Below are 23409 nucleotides of genomic sequence, written 5' to 3' on the forward strand. Positions count from 1 at the left end.
ATCACTAATAGGATTCTGATCTATATCTTCTTTTTTATAAATAGGAACTTTACATTCCCAATGATATTATTATAAGAAATAATACAAAGTTATCATATGTACTCGACTATACGTTGACCTCATGTATAAGTTGAAGGCATGTTTTGGGGCCAAAATTACAGATTTTGATACGAGCCATGGATAAGTTGGTAAAACAAATGATCTCAAGGATTAATCCGAAGGAAACCATGCCAAAGAACTTACAAAATTCCAACAGGTTTAACTTTTTAAGTTCACATAAAGGCTGGATAGATGAGAGAGCAAGAGGGACTCAGTGCTTCCAGGACAAATTATATGCTTGCCTTTCACATGGGGATGATTCCTCTCTTTGTTGTATTAGAGTTAAAGTATAGTACTTACATTGACCTGTGGATAAGTTGACTCATTTTTTGGATCAGTTTTTTAAATAAAATTTCTAGACTTATTAATGGGTATACACATTAATTTGTAATACAATTTTATTTTTGAAAATTATAACATAAATTATTGGATTGAAGTGTGTCCTGATGTTGTTGAGGTCAATAGCTAAAACAGTAAAGTTGTTGATAGTAATGATACTGGTCTAAATTCAAGCTTAGCTCTACCAAGTGTAAGTAAATAAAAATTTAGTCAATCATAACTGATTTAGGTCCTATTAATTTCAATGGGTCTATTTTAAATATCACAAGGTTGTTTGAATGTGTTTTTTTAAAAGAAAAGTATCTGAGAAGAATCTGGACTTCATAGTTAAAAGATCAATTTGTTGAGTGATAGATTAGTTATAAAACTGAGGTGCAGTCTGAAGAATGACAACGGCCTGTTACAGACAGCCAAAATAAAGCTGCTTCGAGTCACAGTGGAGGTATGGTGTTTCAATGATGAATGCATCCTAAGAGTCCAGAAGCTACACCAAAGCCATGCTCCAGGCTGGAGCGTGGCTTTGGTGCGACTTCTGGACTCTTAGGATGCATTCATCATTGAAACACCATACCTCCACTGTGACTCGAAGCAGCTTTATTTTGGCTGTCTGTAACAGGCCAACATAAATGAAATTAAGTAGTGCCTTGAAAACAGAGTTCATTCTGGTTAATTAGATTTGCTGTATTTGCTATATTATTTATATATGAGACACATTTTTATGGTTCCTAATTCAACCTGCATATATTTTATGTCTAATGTTGTGCTAGATAAATTTAATGTCGCATTAAAATGGGTGCATAAAAATATGTGGCATCGTTGCAATTATAGGTTTCACAATTATGCAGACCTAAGATCTTAGTATAGTTCTTGTTTCTCTTTGAAACTGAATACACATAAAAGCACAGCTCTTTGGTCTTGTGTTAGCTGTAAATTTTTGATCTTGTGCTAGCTATATCTCTGGATCTCCAGTTCATAAAGTCATTTCTGTATGAAGAAGAGCTTGGGAAAATGCTTTCTAACAGCAATTCAGTCCCTATATAATATTCATTATATTGTTCAGAAATTAATTCATAGTCATTATGTGGCACAGCATTTTTTAAAAACTAATGTTGCATTGCTCACTACGTTACTTATTGCTTTCTTTATTACTTTTTGAAAACTTTTAAAGGATTGCTGAGAACATTCTAAAACTTGAGGAATGCTTGTCAAAGTGTCTCTAAAAGTATGCTTAAAAAGTAACTTTATAAGATAACAAGAAAGTGTTGCTGCCTGCATTAATAAAATAAGTTGGTTCTTACTTATTGTATCACTACTGTATTTTGCCTTGGTTTCACTGTCAATACAAAAAAATAAACTTGCTTCAGGTAGTTTATAAACCATTAACTCTAAGTTTTGATATGGATAAAGATGCCATTGTTTGACGATACACTTTAAAGTTCATCTGTTAATGGCTTGTCTAACACAAATTATGTGTTTGGACTATTGTCCATTTAGTAATAATCTTCCTGTCCTGTTCCATATGTTTTCATCAGGTGGGTACAAGTCCTAGGCTGCAGTCCAGCATACGCTCCCTTCAGAGAAACTAGAATTTGGACTAAATACGCAGAGCATCAGGCTGTTAGTTTAGTTTCATTAATTGCAAGAACCAAACAGTACCTTGTAGTGACATTTGAGTTTAGAATTGGCTGTTTTATACTCCAGGCAATCAATCTTTCATGTCACTCTGAAAAAAAGGTTATCTTGAGTGTTTCTTCCTGGCCCAAGATTATGTAGTCATTGTCCTGGCAAAGGAAAATTCAAACAACGAATTCTTCTTCCTCTCCTGAGTCAGGCTCAAGGGGCTGGATCTCTTTATTCTCTGTCTCACAAAACTTGAGGGTCACCATCAGTTTCCTTGTTGCAAGTGATCTACTCAACACCTCCATTGGACAGTGGAGATTACAGCCAAATTAAGACCTAAACTCTGTGAAATTTAAGAAACCTTCCAGCATGGTTAGTGAAATGTTCTAACAGATTCCCACCCCCTGTTTTATTACTGTCTCACACCTTCCAGATGTCTTCTGTAACTTGCATAATTCCTTACTACTGGCTATCCCAGCTAAGGCTGATGGGAATTGCAGTCTGCCTCTGGAGGGTTAAAGATGTCCACTAATGCCCTAATCTGCAGTTTACTTAGTTTGTGGAGAAATCTGCCACTGGCTGAGGATACATTCTTCTAACATCTTTAAATGTCACAGGTTCTTCATGACTAAATTTGAACAGAATTTAAAAATGGGCATATCATTGCAAGAGAGGGGGACAGGTAGCCAGGCGTTCATGTTATTTAATAGGCACAGTGTTGTCTGGACTAAATTAAGCAATTAATGGTGTATTTGAAAATATGTTTTAAATACAGCATCAGTGTATTTTATTGAAGAGATGTTATACTGTCCAGAACAATAATGCACACTATATATTTTTAAAGTGTCCCGACCCCTTTTATTACTGTACAGTGCAGTAAGGTATCTGAACCAGATTGCAAACATGTTGTGAAATGAAATATAAGCATCCATAAAGCTATTTCCTATGATTAAGCAGTAACACATCAAGTATGTATTGTTAGCAGCAAGTGATGACTGGTTTGTTAATTAATGACCCAGAGCCAAAGCAAGGTTGATGAATGCCCTAACAAGCTGGTTGTTAACTGCTGTGAAGGTGAAATTCTGAGATGATAATTGCTACATTAAACTGTACTCAGTAGTTTATTATGCCATTTCTATTCAGCCTTTTGAAAAATTAGTCTGGGCAAGCTAATAACTGTTTTTCCAGCAGCCATAGAATATTAGGCATTTCTTCTGGTTTATGCAGCAATCCATATGAAATTGCTTCTCACCAGTAATTAATGACAAGTTCAGTAATTAACTGCTAAAAGGTAGACAGAAGGCAGTTACCCCTAGAAAAGGACATGCTCGAAAGGGTTATCTCAACTTGGTAGAGCTTTGTCAAGAAAGGCAACTGCCATTGGAAAATTGAGCTCCAAGAATGGCCAGGCTATTTAATATCAAGAGGCAATTTATTTTCCTGGCAATTGCTTAGCATTTGGCTTTAGTGGATGATTTGACGATTGCATTATCTGGTTGGGTCATCTATCCACATTTTATTTATTTGTCTGTTAGATGCCTAAAACATTTTATTTTAACTACTTAATAGTTGTACATCCTTAATACTCTTATATTGCTATATATTAGTTGACAGTGTCCTCCAACCATTCTCTGAAGGTGCCAGCCACAGATTCAGGTGAAGCGTCAGGAACAAACTCTTCTAGAACATGGGCATGTAGGCTGAAAAACCCACAAAAAACTATGTCCTCCAACAATTTATATGTATATAATTGTATAATTATATAACATTGTAGCAAATTGTTGTATAACGTTGTGACACATTGTTATACATTAGGAAGTTTTTAAGATGTTGAACAATTCGTTAGAAGTAATCATGTACCAAGGAGATGTGGAATCATCCATGGGTAAAATATACAACTCCTAGAATGCTTGTGAAGGTTAGATGAATACCTACAAATACTGCATAGTGGTTGCCCTGTCTTTAATTTGTTTCTGGTCTCAAAAGCCTGTATAGGGCTTTAAAGATGAAAACACCAGGATTCTGTAGGATGAAGCCATGGCAGTTAAAATAGGCGGTATCTAGACCACCGGATACGGCGCCCCTGTAACGTGCTAGGGGTTGGCTGAGGATGCAGCGTCCATACCGGCCTCACCCCTCGCACGTGACAGGGGGCGTAATCATGGTGGCGTCCTGTACACATGGGGGCCGCCATGACTGTCACATGCGCGCCGCCTCCAAATGGAGCGGCGCATGTGTGACACCCTTGCACCGCTGCAGGGCGCCTGTGGTGCCTTTCCGCAGCACCTTCCTGGGTTTGTGTCGCTGGCGCAGCCTTTACAAGGACACCCCTTTCCAGGCCGCGGGGAAGTGGCCTGTTGCCGCTTCCCCACGGCCTGGAAAAGCGGCGGATTGGGGCCTCAGGGCTGCCACTGTGGCAGCTGAGGCCCCAATCCATCGGGGAAAGGGGCAGGTACAGGCTGCCCCCAAAGGGGCGGTCTGTAAACCGTCATAGAATCATAGTGCTATAACTGTGTAGTGTAAATGGGCCATTAATCTTTTGTTATTCAATTCAGGTACAGTAATAATCTGCATGACTTTTTAGTACTGAACGATATCATTATCTCACAGCCTTTGATTCACAAGGAACAACATGGGAAAATCACAAAAATGTAACATGAAGAGTGGCAGAAAACGTTCCTAGTGAATGTTTATTCAATGCTGCTTTTCCACAAAACAAAACAAGAAACCTTTCTAATGCTTGGTATTGTCATCATTGCAGGTTTATGACTGATGCAGCTCGACGAGAACAGGAATCCCTGAAGAAAAAAATTCAGCCTAAACTCTCTTTGACTTTATCAAGCTCAGTGTCCCGTGGGAATGTCTCCACTCCTCCACGCCACAGCAGCGGAAGCCTTACTCCACCAGTCACTCCACCCATCACCCCTTCCTCTTCGTTTCGTAGTAGCACACCTACAGGTAAGATGAGCTGGTTTGTGGCATTCAACCATTACTTTACAGTGAAAAGATGAAGTAGATGAGCAGTAAAATACCAGTTAAAGTATCCTGGTAAGAAGGGCAGATGATACCTACTTTGTATTTCATTTTCATTGGGAATATAAATCTCATATCTAGATTCTCTTTCATGGGCCAAATGAGATTTCTGACAGGTGTGGCCTGTTTTTTTCAGTCCATAATTTACTTTTGCCAGTTTGTTTATTGTGAAACAATGTAAGGAGGGAGGAGAGAGAAGGGAGGAGAGGAGGAAGACTGAAATGGAGCAAAAAAGCAAGTGCTGGATCTGAAATACTAGAATGTTTGATTACTAAAGATGAACAAGAGATACGAGGATGGGAAATTGGTGGGTGAAATGCGGTTGAAATTATAAAAGAAGAGAGAAGGATACTTCCATTATCATGAGACATAGGATGCTTCCAGAGAAGGTTTTTTTTATCAGTTGCCTTGCCTTGTGCACTTTTATGAGGGCTCCAAATGTCATTTTCTCCATTTGTAATCTTGCCATGTTTTCCCAAAACTTCCTCCTTTTTTTTACCAGAGCATATCCACTTATGAAGGAAAGAGATAATGGCTTTAGAGTTCTTTGAACTGAAGCTTTTGGAGTCATACATGTAGGAATGTCTCAAGATGCAACATGGGCTTATCAGCACATTTGGAACATGTGGGACAGGAAGTTTAATAACAATTGTATTCTTACAATTGTCTATACTTCAACTCTATACACATTTACCAGCCTGTTAAGCTCAAATAGGTTTATTTCCGAGTAGACACTGTAGGATTGTATTGTAAGATTAATGTAGCTCTGCTTGGTTCAAAGGCCCGATAACAGATAAAAAACTGAGCAAAACTAATGTTCATTGACACTGCATAAGGATTAAAAAAAAAACAAATCAGAGCCTCACCATTGATTGAAACTATTGATAATGACACATAGATCTATAATAATAGATGAAAGTCATAAAAACAAAAATTAGTACATGCTTTTTTCATGCATGACTGGAGGTTTAAAAATACTCCTCTGGCTACAAATTCAGAGATCTTTGTTTCTGCATTATAGGCTGTGAATTTATAATGAGCTTTGATGCAATAAGAAAAGCTACTGTTACATAAAGTGCTGATAAAAATGAGTGACTTTATTATAAGAATAAATAATCATACTCTGTGGAATCTGGCAAGAGTTTGAAAGAAATACAAACACACTGAGGGACCATCCTTAAAAACCAACATAAAAGGATGTTAAAGTTATTTATAGTTCTAGTAGCCCAACTCTAAGCACGGAATGACCAAAGGAAATTTCCTATAAAGTCTTTGAAATTTTGCATGAGCTACATAGTATTGCCTTCCCTAATTGAATATATTCTTATATATATATCATAATTTTAAATCTTTTTTTTTTAAAACACCTTCACTGCAGTTGGGCTTACCCCTAGGTTGGCTGCCACCCCACAGCTCTAGTGAGTGAGAGCCACTGGTGGAAGGAGGGATCTGGTCTTGGTTGCCTCCTTCTTTCTTTGGAGCAAGGACAGGAGTGGAGGACTGGACCCCCAGGGATTTCTCCCAGCCCTGCAGAAGGAGGAAGGAAGGGGCATGGAAGAAGAGGAGGAGGGGGGATTATTTCACAGCTATCAGCCTTGCAGTAGCTCTACCCAACCTAATGCCTCAAACCTTCCCAGCAAGCAATGTCAGGTGTTGAGTACACCCACCCTCCGCACATTTAGGATGCACCATGCTGGGAAGATAACAGGGGAAAGGGTGGTGGTAGAAGGAGAAGTGGCAGCACCAGCAAATGGTGCTCCTGCCTGTCTTGACATCCTGCAGTTCCAGTCCAGGTGCCTGGCACACCTGTGCCCATGTTCCCTTCCCTTCCCTCCCCTCCCACTGCCCTGCACTTTCTTCTGGGCAAGCAGAGGAGTATATGGCTACCCCTGCCACCGCTGCTGCCATCATAGCCTCCCTTTCCCAGCCCAGTCAACAGCTCTGCCAGATTCAGAAGAGGCTGCCAGGCAGCAGTATCACCCCACCTCCTCCACCAGTGCAGGAATGGCAAAGGTGCCCTGACTGGTGGAGGGGGTGGCCGAGCAGTCTTGAGAGGGATGGTGAGTGACCTCCCCACTGTCACTCAGTGTAGTCCTAACCCCATTTAGTGATGCCATGAGCACTGCAGTCATTTTGGACTTTAGACTTGAATTTAGGATTTGAATTTAGGTTCTTTTAATACAGTTTTGTTCAGGTGTTCACCTGAACACAAGTAGAGCTGATGTGGAGAAGAGGCATGATCATATATGTAACCTCTGCCTTCAACATATCTATGTATTTATTTGTGCATGAAAGGTTCTATAACATGTTGGGATAAAAGAACTTACAGTGGCCTTGAATTCAGTTGGTATTCCATTGAATCAGTGGGACTTATTGGCTTACCAAGTCTTCACTGGTTTAAAGAATCTACTCAAAGTGGAGCTTGTAATTGGATTTAGGCCAGAGCTTCCCTGGTCAAGAACCCTGATAAGGCAAGATCCCTAGTTTAGGAAGTTTGGGGAAGTGTTTTCAATGAAACATACTTACAAAATCTTACATGCATCATTCTGCTGAATTCAGGAGGTAGCCAGGTGCACTGAGTTGGTTATGGCTTATATTTCAAATATTTCCTTCTCATCTCAGATCTATTCAGACTTAACACAGGGGTGGTGGAATAACTCATATCTGTTTACTTTTCTTTTCTGTCTTTGTGTTTACAGGAATCCATAAAAACCTAAGCCACCAAAAAGGGGGGGGGAGTATTAGCTGCAGCTTTATGAGTAATACATTCTATAAAATGTTTACCTACACCTGTAACAGAATATAAAATCTAAACCTATTAGTAGATTATGCGGGTGTACAAAGTTTTGGACATTATTTTTATCATTAGGATTGACAAATTTGTTTTATTGTGTGTTTATTTAGGTTTAATTTAGAATCTAGATTTCTTAGATTTTTTAAAAAAGAGAGAGAGAGAAAGAGAAGGCCTAAATGCAATTTTCAGTGTCAACTTGAGTAGATCTCCTGAATGAATGGAATAGACATTGTTGTCCATATATATATTCAAGTTGTTTCCCAATTTATGGTGACCTTAAGGTGAATTTATCACTGGGTTTTCTTGGCAAGATTTAATCAGGGGAGATTTGCCTTTGTCTCCCTCTGAGGCTGAGAGAGTGTGATTTGTCCAAGTTTACCCGGTGGGAATCAAATCCTCTTCTCCAGAATCATAGTCTAACACTAAGGCCACATTAGTACAAAAGACATTACTGTGGTTTCTGTATGGTGTGGAATGGGAGGAGGTCAATGAGGGGTGACACCATGAGTTACTGCACTGGGTGACACCCACCCTAAGCTGTTTACCAGGTATTGTGGCCTCTCCATTAATGGAGAAGGAAGTCATAGAATCATAGAGTTGGAAGAGACCATAAGAGCCATCCAGTCCAACCTGCTGCCATGCAGGAACTCTCAATCAAAGCATACCCGACAGATGGCCATCCAGCCTCTGCTTAAAGACCTCCAAGGAAGGAGACTCCACCACTCTCCAAGGCAGTCTATTCCACTGTAGAACAGCCCTTACTGTCAGGAAGTTCCTCCTAATGTTGAGGTGGAATCTCTTTTCCTGTTGTGTCCATCAGCAAAGTCTACCTAGATTGATTATCCAAGGGGTATAGGAAGTGATGAGATTGTCCAGTGGAAAATGTTGGAACTTAGTATTCTCTTGGAATTAAGGAGATCTCAGAGAATGTGAGTATCTATGTATTCATTCAAGAGACTAAAAGCAAATGCATGTATTTCAGTAGATTGATAACTCAGAATTGTTGTGTACTACGAAACTCTATCAGACACAAACAGCGATACCTCTTGAACTTTTGAAATATTTTGATATTTGTATGTAATCATGTTGGCCACATGATCATAGAGTAGTTTCTGACAACGCTGGCTCTTTGGCTTAGTAACAGAGATGACCGTTGCCCCCTATGGTCGGACACAACTTGACAACCTTCTCAATGGGGAATATCTTTACCTTTACATGTAATACATACAGTAATGGGTACAATCAGTTCCACTGTGGGCGAGAAAGGATTTCTATAGTTAAGTAGAGACCTCTTCCTTTCCTCCCTTCTGTATGCTGATCTACCCATCCTCCCTAGATCCTTGGTGTACACAGAAATGGACTAGAAGAGGGTAAAGAGACCTCTAGCATACCTACCAATACTCATGCTTGAGAGTTCTGCCTTGGTCCCATTATTTCACTCAGCCTGAGACTTCCCTGAAGTTGGAAATTACTTTGAAGAGAAACTATTTCCCCATTCCGCTCCTCTTTCTGGTTGTCCAACATCTAACCTTACATAGAATGTGAGAGCCATGTGTACCTTTTATATATTATTCTGGCCTTCTTTTCAAGACCATTCAGACTCCATGCAGGAATAGCTTATGAACCAGCCTTGGAAAAGGAATGGAACTTTGGAGCAGCACTAATGGACTTAAATTACACAAAGGCTGGTTAAAGATTACTGGGGAGATGCAGGGAAACCATGACCCTAAATTATAGGTCAAGGAAAATTAACAAAGCCTCTTTTGGGTATACACATTGTGTATATAAACTTTGTGGGGAAACAACATGTGTTGCGAAGAAGTGAATGAAATATAAAGCAGTGTAGACACATTACTGTCAAAGAATTAATACATTGATAGTTGGTAATACAAAATAAATGCAAGTTTATTATGCTTACGGAAGTGCTCACGGTAGCGGCTCCTAAACCAAGAATTGGGTTGCAACCTCCGGTCCTGGACAGGGTCACGCTCTCCGTCAAGGACTGCGTTCGCAGTCTGGGGGTGCTCCTTGACTCGTCGCTCCTGATGTCGAACCAGGTAAATGCGACAGTCAGGAGCACCTGTTATCAGCTTTGGCTGATACGCCAGCTGCGCCCTTTTCTGGAAGTAAGGGATCTTGAGACTGTTGTGCACACGCTGGTAACCTCATGTCTAGACTTCTGTAATGCGCTCTACATGGGGCTACCCTCATGCTTGGTCCGGAAACTGCAACTAGTACAGAATATGGCAGCCAGAGTAATTTCTGGAACATCCAGGAGGGACCATATTATCCCGGTTCTAAAGTCCCTCCACTGGCTGCCCATTAGCTTCCGGACCCAATACAAGGTGTTGGTTATCACCTTTAAAGCCCTAACGTCTGGGAAAGATACTGCTGCTCCCACTGGTTGCTTGTTGGTATGATGTTGTTGACCTTCTGGTCAGTTTTTAACTTGTATGTTTGTTTGTTTGTTGTTTGTTGTTCTTTTTTAAAAAATATTGCATTGAATTTAATACTTTTTTAAGGAGGGGAGGGTACCAGGGATTTTATATGTTTTGTATTTTTAACTTTGTTAGCCGCCCCGATTGTTCTCAGAGGGGCGGGATACAAATATTTTTTTAAATTATATTATTATTATTATTATTATTATTATTATTATTATTATTATTTAATAGTCTATGAGAGCTTAAAGGCTATTCATCCCCCCCACCCACCCCCCGCCATAGAGTCTTTGGTGTTTCAGTAAAAGAAATTTTCTTTCTTTTATTAAAGATAAATCAGGGGAGGGAACCACTAACTATAAGAGCCCTGCAGTAATATAGCAACATTAACTATGGAGGTTGAGACAATCCTTTCTCACTTTTTCAATGAAAGGGTGTACAGGAGAAGCTTTAGATCAAGGATAGAATAATATAGGACCCTTCAGACATCAGACTGAAACCCTCATCAGGCCTCCCCAGCATAGACAGTCATGACAGAAGAATGTATTCCAACAAAATTTACATGACGACTATTTATCTAAAGCAGGAGTGGTAAATACCTTAATAGGAAAGGAGATTGACTTTCTTGAGTGATACAAAATTTGCTCCCACTGTAAATTCCCAGTAGTACCTTGAATGATTTTTGATATTGTAGGTTGTTCCTCCACCAATGCATGTGCTCATTAGGTTTATACTTGCTGTCACCAATTCAACACCTGAATACCAGCCTTCTTGACATAAATCCAGTTGTTATTCAGTCACTCTTCTATCAACAACTCTACTCGTATCTTCCAGACTCAGGGCCATGGCTTATTTGATTGAGTTATCCATTTGAAATGCGGTTTTGCTCTTTTCCTACTGCCTTCTACCCTATCAAGTGTTATTGTCTTTTCTTGGAAGTCTTGTCTTCTCATATCTTTGAAACATAACAGTCTCATTTTAGTCATCTTAGCTTCTAGGAAGAGTTCAGGCTTGATTTTCTCTAGGACGGTGGTTCTCAACCTGTGGTTCTCAACCCTTTGAGGCTCAAACGGCCCTTTCACAGGAGTCGTCTAAGACCATCAGAAAACACATATTTCCGATGGTCCTAGGAACCAAGACGAAAATAATTTTATGGTTGGGGGTCACCACGACATGAGGAACTGTATTAAAGGGTCTCAACATAGGAAGGTTGAGAATCACTGCTCTAGGACCATTTATTTTTACCAATGTATGGTATCCATAGAAGTCTTATCCAGCACCACATTTCAAATTAGTTGATTTTTTTCCTATCAGCTTTTTTCTCTTGTCCAGCATTTACATTCATAATAGGATGGCATGGACAATCCTAACTTTAGTACTTGATGATATATCTTGACATTTCAGAATCTTGTCTAGTTCCTTCATAGTTGCCTTTATGAGTCCTAATCTTCTGGTTTCTTGATTGCAGCCCCCATTCTCATTAATGACAATCCTGAACTATTCCAGTGTCTGCATTGGCTACTTTAAAGTTATATAAATCATCTGTGCTCATTATTTTTGTTTCCTTCATTCTCAACTGCAAACGTGCCTTTACATTTTCTTCCTTGATTTTCTTTAGTAATTGTTCCAAATCTTTGCTATTGTCTTCTGTAGTATGGTGTCATCTGCATATCTTAAATTGTTGATATTCCTTCCTCTGTGTCAAATCCTATCTTTTATGCTTCTTTGTCAATTGGAAACCATTCTGTTTCTCCATATTCTGTCCAATATGGACAGAATATCCATACAATCTTTTATTCTTCTTTATTTACAAACTTTTATTCTTTTTTATTTCCTACTTTTGCATTCCAGACAACTATGTTTAACAACAAATCCTGTTTGGTGTATGTGTGATCTATGTCTTCCTAGACTACAGCACAGAATCTTTCAATTTCTTCTTCTTCTGCCTCTGTGGAGCATAAACTTTGGTTATGCTTATGCTATGGGTTTTCCCTGAAGTCTTATTGATATGATTTGGTCAGACTTTGCATTGTATTCTTTGACTTCTTAATTATTTGACTCAGAATGTCCCATTCCTGCCCACTTTAGCTCACAAGGCAATGTTTATATGTGTTCTGATTCTTGACTTACTAGGTCTAGCTTCACCTGACTCATCCTTCTCACATTCCATGTTCCTATCATTTGTGCTATGCAGGTTTGGACTTTCCTTTCATCTATCTCTTGTTTAATTTTGGGTTGTCTCATCATAGGGTACAAGCTGTGGTGCCATTGCCGTTGTCTCTCAAAGAACCTCTGCCAGTGTCACTCCCCACTACAGCTGCTGCCCAGTAGCTGTTTGGCACATTTAATCTGGCTCATCTGCAAAAGCCTGCCTGACATGGGAGACCCTACCAGCAGCAGTACTGCCAGCAGCATAGTCTTATCTCTCAGAATCACACAATCCCACCACTGAGGACTTGTTCTGTCAGTACTTAGAAAGATCCATGGTTTCAGTGAGTCTACTCTAGTTGAGACTAGTAGTTGGATTTAGGCCTTGATGACAAGCATACTCATCCCACCCCACTTTAGCTAGGCTGGTCCTTAGCATATTAGCATGTAGCCCATCACTATACTGGAAGCCTTATCAGCTTGATAATCATGCTAGTTTGCAATCCATTGGCATTGCCAGAGTTACCTCCATCCTATGACATGGCAGCAGAATAAGCCTTTGTGGAGGAACCATCTAGTATTGTAAGAAAGAATATTTGGGCCCCTGTCCAATTAAAATTAATTGTGTTTATGTTTCATTGCAATCAGTGGGATTTATGTGTGACTGCTTTTAGTTGGAGCAGAGCCATGTTGGGGTCTGCAACAGAGAGGTGGAATTGATAGAGTTCATAGACCACCTATCATGAACAGATGTCCCCTTGGGCCCAACATATTTGGGTGTTCTATACCTTTAAGAGATGGAATTTTCACCTTGATTTCCATTTCAAAAATTCTCAGAAGTCTTAGTGAATTCGTTTTAAAAAGTAAGAAGTCATACTATCAGTAGTTATAAAATAATGATCTCTTATTTATTTTTCTTTAATTAAACTGTTTTGTGAGTTGTACATAATGTACAAACCTTTTTTTCATACCCAGAAAATAAAATAAAATAAACTTTAGACACAACTGCTTCCAGAGGGACTGCAGCATCGGTATGTGTTGCAGCGAAAAAAAGGTGGGGGTCTTGTGGCATCTAAGTAAGTAATATCAGCCTGGAATACATTTGTGGTCTAGTCATAAATCTTGAACCAAGAGTTTAATGTTACCCTCTGAATGGCTGTCCTCCCCCACTCCCATTAAAGGGGTTTCAAGGTTTATTTAAAAAAAAAAAACCCTCTCATTCAACTTCTTGTTTAAAAAATGGCTTTGCGCCACTATTTTCCATTAATTCTGTTTCACAATGTGTGCACATTTTCTTTTCTTTCTAAGTTGATACATTTTTTAAAACTCTCATTGTACTTTTTTGTTTGTTTAAAAATGGCTCTTGGCCACCCTTACTCTATTTCACAATGTCTTTGCTTTCCCAGTCATCCTCCCTACTTGTGTGGCAGGTGTAAATGACGGAGGCCCACCCCAGAGTAGAAATGGAATAGCATGTTTGGCCAGACCCATCTGCAACAACTCATCAATCATTTCACTTGAAAGGGAGCTCTGGAGTCAAATTTCTGTGACTGTCCCTTTTCGATGTTAAATTGTGCAGACCTCTACAGTGGTGCGTTTTTACCTGTGCATTGAGCACTACACACACACACGTACACACACAGACAGTTGATTTAATTTCACACCAATTTGAGAAAGTCCATTTGATGACACAGCAAAGCCACATACATTCCAAGCATAGGAAAGTTATTTGTTTGGAATATAGCCCTCAGAATCCTCCATCAAGCATGGCACTCTTCCTAGGGAATTCTAGGAAGTGTAGCCCCAAAAGTAACTTCTCTAAAATGTGCATAGATTGGCAGAGCAGCTTACAGAATTTAAAAATAAAAAAAGAAAAGAAATGAGAACAATACATTATCAGGGGGAAAAAAGCAATCAGTGTTTTCACTAGTGTTGGTGTCACCCCAGTGCAGCCCCATGGTCACACATCTCACCAGCCAGAAGGTGAGGGGGCAGCAACTCTGGGAATTAGGGAGACCATAGGCACACACATCCATAGCCACATGCTACACAACCCCCTAATTGTCAATGCTCATCTTCTCCTTGTGCAAGTGCACATGTCAGGATTCAGAGAAGCCCCTCCAATCCTCTCCCCACTTCCTATTTTCTTGGCCTGTTGAGGTGCTGCTACTCATCAGGTGCCACTCTTTGGGATACATAGCTAGGGTGAAGAGGACAGGCATGGGGGGTCCTCCTCCTCCCAAGGAAGAACAGCCATGGTGGGTGCTAATGGGACAAAAGTTGAGGAGGCCAGCATAGAGGTGCCTCAGCACTTGCTGCTGGCACAGCCGCTGCCCAAAGTATCAAGATGAGATATCCTTAGGGTTTCAGGGGTGTTGCTGTCCTCTGTCAAACAGCGTCAACCCCTCTGAGAGGTTTCACCAAGTGCGGTCCATCTGTATCTCTTGTACTCCGCTGGTGATGCCACTGAAAACAGTGCAGAATTGAAAGCAGGAGGTCATGGCCAGAACCCTGTTGGTAATTTACGCTGATTTAATGATATAGCCATGTAAGCCTGTAGAATCAATATGTAGAGAGATTTTGTAGCACCTTTTAGACTAACTAAAGAAAGAAGTTGACAGCATGAGCTTTCATAGACTTAAATCTACTTCCTGAGATGGATTTGGTGGAGTGGTAAGCCAGGGACAGACTTACATATGCCCTAGGTGTGTGCAAATGTCAATTAGAATTCAAAATCCTTTGTGTATGTAAATGAAGTGGCAAGTCCAGTTTTAACGATGGTCATTTGTGAACTAGCCTTTGTGCATGGAAATGAAGTGGCAAATACAGTTTGGCAATGGAACTAGCCTGTGGTGAAGAGAACAGGATGTAGGATGCCTCTATGAGGATGGGGTCAGATAGTGTTCAAACGTGTGTAGTAGCCAGGAAGCCATTATCTTTGTTCACTCCATTGCTGAGGCACTATAAGCTTGTGGATGAGCTCTAATTCTGCTGTTTCTCTTTCCAAACTACCTTTGTAGTTCTTTTGTTCAAGGACTGCTGTTCTGAGAGGTCTGAGATGGAATGCCCAGGGAGACTGAAATGTTCTACCACCGGTTTTTTTGTAAGACTGCTTCTACTTACCCAGGTGTTCAAGACCAACTAAAACAGCCCTTGGGTTTCCCTACAATGATGGGAAACTGTGCAGCTTTTCTCCAGCTTTTCTGCACAGCTTGCCCAGAAAACTGTGAGTCACCAGAAACCATGCAGCTGCTCCTGAGAAGTGTACAGGCTTCCGTGCAGCTGCTCAGCATTCAGTACATGAAGGAAATTGCAGGAACATTCAAACTGGCAACGGCTGCAGCTTCAGTCAGCTCCTCATGCCTAACATTTGGGTTGCACCAACACTCAAACCAGCAAAGGCTGCAGCCATGATGTCAAAGCCTTTAACATGTGGTGTGCCATTTAGTTTTGCATTTTGCATATTTTTTTCAAAGTATATAGAGAGAAAAAATGTGGATTTTTTTTCTAGAGGTTTGGACAGTTTTCTGTTTGCAGTGAAAAGACTATGAACACAGTTTAAGGGTATTCCTGGGCTCAGCTCTGAACCTGAAGGCCTAGGTTTCAGCAGTGGCCAGGAGTGCATTGGCACAGTTAAAGCTAGTGCACCAACTGTGCCCATTTCTGGAGAAGTCTTATTTGCCCTTGGTGGTACATGCCTTAATTTCATCCAGTTTGGATAACTGTAACTTGCCCTGCATGAGGCTTCTTTGAAAATGTCCAGAAACTTCATTTGGCCCAGAGCTGCAGCCAGATTGTTTCACTGGCTATGAGGAGCACACAACTCCCTTGTTGCAACTGTTCTACTGGCTGCCAGTCTGTTTCTGTGTACAATTCAAAGTCCTGGTTTTGACCTACAAAGCCCTATACTATACAGCTTTGGTTCAGGTTATTTGAAGGGTCTTATCTCGCTTTATGAACCCCTTAGCACTCTGTGATCATCTGGAGAGATGCACTTCTCTCTGTCCTTGGTGGGAACATAGGAGAGGGCCTTTTCAGCTGCTCTCAGACTTTGGAACTCCCTCCTTAGAGAGGTCAGGATGGCCCCATCCTCGCTCTCCTTCTATCAGCAAGTTAAACTTTTTTATGCTGTCAGGCTTTTAGAAGCTCACTGAGGTGGTGCTTCCAAGTTATGGATGGCTTTAATATGCGATTAAATTGATTCTCCTTGATAGTAAACTTCCAAGATTTGCCTGAGTAACATGACAACCTACCACATAGGGTTGCAAGAGTCAGGGAAAATTCTTTGTGCTTTGACTTTCAAGAACTGGGTGGGCTACAAAGGTAAAGATCAGAATTTCCATGTTGGTGTAGAGTGATTATTTATTTCACCCCACAAACTGTTCCCAATCATTTGTGTCATAAATAATGTGCTTAAAATAAGCACAAACACATGTCCTTGGCTCAACCAAAGCCAGGGCCTTTAAGTTGACTGCCTTATTGGATTTTCAGAACCCCATTTAAAGTACTTTGGCCATTTATTCTTTTAAAATAACAACAACCCACAAACTCTGTATGTTAATTTATTTGAGTAGTGGTTTTTTTGAAAAAGAATTTGGTGCTCTACAACAGAACAATTTGTACTAGTTGTAAGAGAGTAGTAATATGAGACTTCGTTAAATAGTTCTTCTATTAAGTCTTTACATAGAACTGGGCTGGGTGCCACTTGAGCAGGTGAGTTATGGAGTGTGCCAAATAACAAAGTGTTTGAATTAACAAAGTTGGGTGTAGAACTTGGAGGAGAAGAAAAATGTTTTGTATGTTTCTGAAGCCAGGGCACCTTAATTTCACCTATTATTTGGGTACCCTATGAAAATGAATGGATTGCATGTACAGTATTAAGTCAAAGTGAGTTCATTTTGAAAATAAACATGTGGCTGTACCCAATGAGTGCTGTACCATAACTTATAGTTAACTTAACTGGCACCTTAACTTATAGTTTCAAATATATACCACAGAACATTCCTTGTAGACAACAGGACCTCTGTGGGACTCCTTCTCAATTTGTGCTGAAAGTATGGACAGATGCTGGCTGAAATATTACAAGCTTGAAAAATAAATACAGAAAGTAAAGCCCTTTAGGATTAAGGCAAGGTAGTCTAATATTAGGATGCTTTAATTTTTTTCTTCTTGCTGTTAAGGCCAAAACATTAGGGACGCTTCATGTTGCCACATGCACAGGCTCAAACAGTTGAAAGCTCTTAGTTCTGGCACTGTATTCTCTACTATGGAATATATCACTGTCTTGTCTGCTCAATGCCATTTTAAATATGCCAGAAGATATGATTACTTAATGTTCTGCCTTCATATAGTTGTTTAGTAAGACACAGTATGGAAACAAATGAGTGAACATGAGATACCAAAACCTACAGCACATGATGACCTCAATCCAGCATCCCCTTAGCATAGCATAAATTCTCACAACATAGCAACATTGTGCTATGCATTTAAGTGACTGTGTGCCATTGCACAATGCACCACCACAGTGCAAAATACAGGATACCCAACTGCAATGTGCAATCAAAATGCAATATATAGGAGGCACTACTGCAGTACACAGCATACAACTTGGAAAGACAAGGCACATATGAACATGTCTATGCAACTCTGCTTTACCACCAGCAGCAGAATATGTCCATTGCACTATGGTGACTTTTTGGCCCCACATACCTAGAGCCAAAATACTGGTCAGTGAGAAGAATCTGCCCTTACAGTGCCAGATTACCATCTATATGTGTAGCTGTTCAGGCCATGCCTTCCCTTCTCATATGGAGCACCAGGCCTCATTGCTATATCACTAACTTTCCTCAGGACACTATAAATTATTGCCTTTTCAGTGATATTCAACAACTACATGAAAACACTGAGAGCTCATCCAGAGGCATGGGGCAGGGTGCTATCATGCTGATGACACCCAAATATATTTCTCCATGCCTTCAAATACAGCCTCAGCTAAGGATAGTGTGCTGCCTCTGAATAAATGCCTGAAGGAGATAATGGGTTGGATGAAGAAAAACAAAGTGAAGTGGAATCCAGACAAGACAGAGGTGCTTACTGTCAAGGGTCCTAGCCAAGGTTTGGAGGTGTGTCAACCAGTACTGAATGGGGTTACACTCCCCCTGAAAGACTGTTTGCAGCTTGGAGTGCTTCTGGATCAATTACTTCAGATGACACCTCAAATAAATGCAGCAGCCAGGCGTGCTTACTATTAGCTTCGGCTGATATGCCAGCTGCGCCCCTTCCTAGAGCTTAAGGACCTGAAGACAATAGTGCATGCATTAGGAACCTTGAAGCTGGACTTTTGCAATGCACTGATCATTGTGCTATCTCTGTACCAAGTTTGGGAACTTCAAAATATGGCAGCCAGACTGGTTTTAGGGACATCCAAGAGTGATCATATTACACCAATATTAAAATCACTCCACTGGCTGCCAATTATTTTTAAGCAAGGTACAAAGTGTTGGTTATTACCATTAAAGTCCTTCATGATTTGGGACCAGGTTACCTGTGGGATCATTTCCTCCTGTATAATTCAACCATCCACAGACTGTGGTTTACAGAAAACCACCACACACAGACCGATACTTGCACAAGAACTCCAACCATCACCCAGGACAAAAAAAGAAGCACAATCAAAACACTGGTAGACCGAGCAAAACACATCTGCAAACCCCACTTCTTGGAAGATGAACTGAAGCACCTAGACTGAGCTCTACAGGCTAATGGTTATTCCAGCTCAGACATCAGAAGGGCTGCCAGGCCCAGAAAACCCAGAGGAGTGAAGACAAGCAGCCACCCAAAGGGAAGGTATTTTTACCATACATCAAAGGAGTCACAGAGAGAATAAGCAAAGTGGTGAGTAAGCACAACCTGCAAATGGTTTACAAACCGATGAAGAAAATCCAGCAAATGCTTCACTCAGCCAAGGACCAGAGAGACCCTCTCACAGCCGCAGGAGTTTACCACATACCATGTAGCTGCGGACAAGTCTACATAGGGACCACCAAACGCAGTGTGCAAACAAGAATCAAGGAACACGAGAGACACTGCAGACTGGAAATCAGCAGTAGCAGAACATGTTACAAACCATCCTGGGCATAAAATAATGTTTGAAAACACTGAAATTCTGGACCATGCCAACCACTACCATGTCAGGATGCACAGGGAAGCCATTGAAATCCACAAACACCTGGACAATTTCAACAGGAAAGAGGAATCTCTTAAAGTAAACAAGGTTTGGCTACCAGTCCTGAGGAATGACAAAATAAGGACTCAGCAAATACAAATGAGAAATCTCCCAGGGTCAGGGGTTTCCCAGCAGACAATGAGCACTAATCAAGGAGACACTAATCATCTTGTGCAGACCCTCACACCCTGAGGACTGCCATTAGCAACCAACAATATACATGCAAATCACTCCTGCCTTTCCAGGTCACACAATATATATAGCCAAGTCCTTTCCAGGCAAACACTCTCTGAAGATGCCAGCCACCGATGCTGGCGAAACATCAGGAAGAAACTGCTAGAACATGGCCACATAGCCCGAAAAACCCACAAAAAATATAATACTGAAGTAGTTTGCTGAACATCATTGAGATGCCTATAATGGAATATGTATAAATCAGAATGCTTAGAGACCTACCTTTTATGGGTTTTCAACAAACTTAACCTTTCTATGGGTTATACAGGAGGCATATAACAGAGAGGAAAATGTTGCATAATGAAATAATAGCATGAATTTTTTTATTGTTCTTTCCCTTATATAATTCACTTTTAACATCCCTCCCTCCCTCTCTTGGTGTGGTCATAATACCATTGATGTATCTCACCTAATTCTGTTAATCTGTTAAAACCCTGATGGACAACATGTGTGCAAAGCCTGACTCTGTGCAAACCTCCTGCAATTCTGGGATTTTAAGTTTCCTGCCACCTGGTAGGTGGGCTCCCTGCTAGCCATATGAAATTCTAGTTTGTAGGAAGGGAGCCGGAGGAAGCACTGCATCAAACAATTACAAGTACATAACCTTCCCTTCTTATCTGCTCTGCCTGAGGCCATTTTCCTATTTAATCCTGCCCTTTTTATTGCTCTTTATTGCCATTTCCCTTTCCCTCATTCACAGTATCCTTGCTGTGCCACTGAAGTAAAATCTGGCCATGATGACAAGAGTTGCTACATTGCAGACGTCCAGTAACTACCTTTCTCAAAGCCAAATCCCCCCCTTTTTTTTCCGGTAGCAAGCCCCAGTGGCTTGGTAATTAGTTGTATGGGAATTTTCACAGTAACCTCCCCAAGGAGTCATTTCACCAAAGAGTAACCCTCTTGTCTAGACCAAGCTCATAAAGTCATCACTCGTTGTGATTTCCATTCTACAAAGCAGCAACATAAATATGGCCTTTTGTCATAACTTAAGTTTCCAACTTGTGCTTACCCAGTGCAATAGAGCTGGCGATATAATAACAGTAATAGTAATAACACGAATTGAGGTGGGGAACAACAGAGTCCAACAAATACAGCAACAAATAAACATATAATACAGTTAAAAACATGAATACCAATTAAAAATACAGAGTCAGTTAAAAGAGCATAACGTCATTTAAAAAAGCAAACATATTAAGCTGGTAGAGAGTCAGTATGGTATAGTGGTTTGAGTGTTGGACTGTGAATTTGGAAACAAGGGTCTGATTCCTTGCTCAGCCATGAAACCCACTGGGTGACCTTGGGTAAGTCACATGCTCTCAGCTTCAGGGGAAGTCAATGGCAAATCTCTGAGCAGATCTTGCCAAGAAAACCCCATGATATGTTCACATTAGGATTGCCATATGTTGGAAATGACTTGAAGGCACACCACAACAAGCAACAATATATTAAAAACATTCCATTCATTGTGTAGAACTCAAAATTAAAAACCATCCAGATAGGCCTGCTGAAAGACTTTGGTCTTTGAGGCTATTTTAAACTCAGACACCATCTCCAACTGTTGAATCTTTTCTGACAGGTCATTCCACAGGTTGAGGGCAACTGACGAAATAAGATCACCTTATGAAAGGGCTACAAGTTGTCAGGTTGTTCTGCAACCATCACTGCTCTTACTACTTTCTATACAGCATCACTCCATTTCCATTGTTTGGTTTGTCTTGTGAACCTTATTTACTCTCAGTTCAGCTGGTCAACAGATCAGGTGTGTATAATATAATACACATATTAACACAATATCAATAGAAGAATTTTTATCACAGTACAGTTTAATGTGCACATCCGCATAACACTGTAATATCAATAGGAGACTTGCTTCTCTATAATTTACTTGAACATAGGAACACAATAGTATATATTAGAAGCTGTTGTCGATTTTAATTTAAAGCCGATTTCACCATTCTATGTTATAATGTGTTTTGGTATAAAGGAAAGAAGAGCTGATTAATGCATTTGCTCAAGAAGAAACTTAAAGTGGCTGAAAAGCAGAGCAAAAATTAGTAGTTCACTTTGATAAAAAAATATTAGGAGATATACTGGTCTCCTGTTCTGTTTGGTGAAATCCTGGTGGTAAAAGTATTAATACATAGATAGGATCGACCCTACCTACCATTAGACAGAGTAAAGAAGTTCCTTTAGGCAGGCGGTTTGGGCTGTCATGAAAGGGCATACAGGTCTACTACTGTTTCTTGAAAGACTAGTAGTAGATATACCTTCTTCCAGAACAGTACCTATTAAGATTCAGTAGTGTCTGAAAAAACTGGTATTTTGTTTTCTTATTCAAAGATGCTAGTTAAAAAGCTCATGCCTACTAGCTCAGCAGTCAGCCTGAAAGCAATTTCCATGTGTCTGTTAGTGCATGTGTTTTCTTCCAATCCCCAAAGACAAGTTATGTTAGTCTCTTGCCAGGAAAGCAGAGAGTCCAGTGGCAGCTAAAGACTGCAAAATGCATTGTGGCTTAACCTTTAATTTTCCTAGACCTACATAAGAAATATGGAATGTATGCATTCTTTGGCCTACAGACAGAACTGGCACAGTGCACCAAGCTTAATTCCTTTCTGATGAATAAAGTGAACCAGTATATTGGTAGCTGTCTGAGTACATGAAACCAGACTATTATTAATAGCAGTAATAGTCTTAAGCATCCTGGATGTGGGATAGTTATGCAAGCAGAACTTACTTTGTGAGGGGGGGAGGAATCCCATTTTAATGCACTTTATTCATTTTTTAAAAAGATATTTCATGGGGAAATTAAAGTATTGAATAAATAAAAGGATGAACAGATACAGAGTTGCTCACTTTGGCAGGATGGTGACTGTGGCTTGTGGCGGATCCTGGGAAGCAGGGGCCAAAATCAGCACATTTCCAAGCTGTTGTTAAGTGAAGGGCTTGCTCTTCACCTACTATTACAAGGATTATTGGATGAGAGGTTTCCTTGCTTGTTATACTATAGAAGCCACAAGATTCATTTACATATTTGCTTATTCAAACACAAAGGTTGGATAAATATGAATATGCCCTTGGTCCAAAATGTAATAACTTCTGTGATACACCCACCCACCATGAAATCTCTGTTTAAAATGACATTGTTTTGTTCACCACTGGTTCTGTAGACTAAATGTGAACCACATCTTAGGCAGCATTGAAAAGCAACAATGTGAACAAGACATTTTATAGCCTCTACTGTAAGCAGCTGGGTGGTGTTGGACAGCTATAAAGCATGTTCAAATCTATTGTTACAAAACAGGTCTTGAATATATCTTTGTAACTTTATAAGCTGTTCATTTACAAAGGTATTTTTTTATTGTCAGCCTTTATCTTAAGCATGAATCTGTTCCAGATATTGTTCCCTTTAAAAAGAAGAAAAAGAATGGGAGAGAAAAGAAATAAAAGAGAAGAACAAACATCCTGCTTGTTAGATTGTT

The 23409-nt window shown here is 40.1% G+C and overlaps 1 protein-coding gene across 1 annotated transcript in view; it reads left to right on the forward strand.

The window, feature by feature from the left end:
- The window catches only part of JAZF1 (JAZF zinc finger 1), a 179706-nt gene that overhangs the window by 144709 nt on the left and 11588 nt on the right, over nt 1-23409 (forward strand). The window contains exon 3 of the mRNA XM_089533038.1: nt 4820-5016. Within this exon, the coding sequence (XP_089389164.1) occupies nt 4820-5016 (197 nt within the window). The remainder of the gene's footprint in view (nt 1-4819; nt 5017-23409) is intronic.

The sequence above is a fragment of the Sceloporus occidentalis genome, unplaced genomic scaffold, assembly GCF_023333645.1.
Source record: "Sceloporus occidentalis isolate IW3139 unplaced genomic scaffold, rSceOcc1.0.p SCAF_7, whole genome shotgun sequence".
Classification (NCBI taxonomy): Eukaryota; Metazoa; Chordata; class Lepidosauria; order Squamata; family Phrynosomatidae; genus Sceloporus; species Sceloporus occidentalis.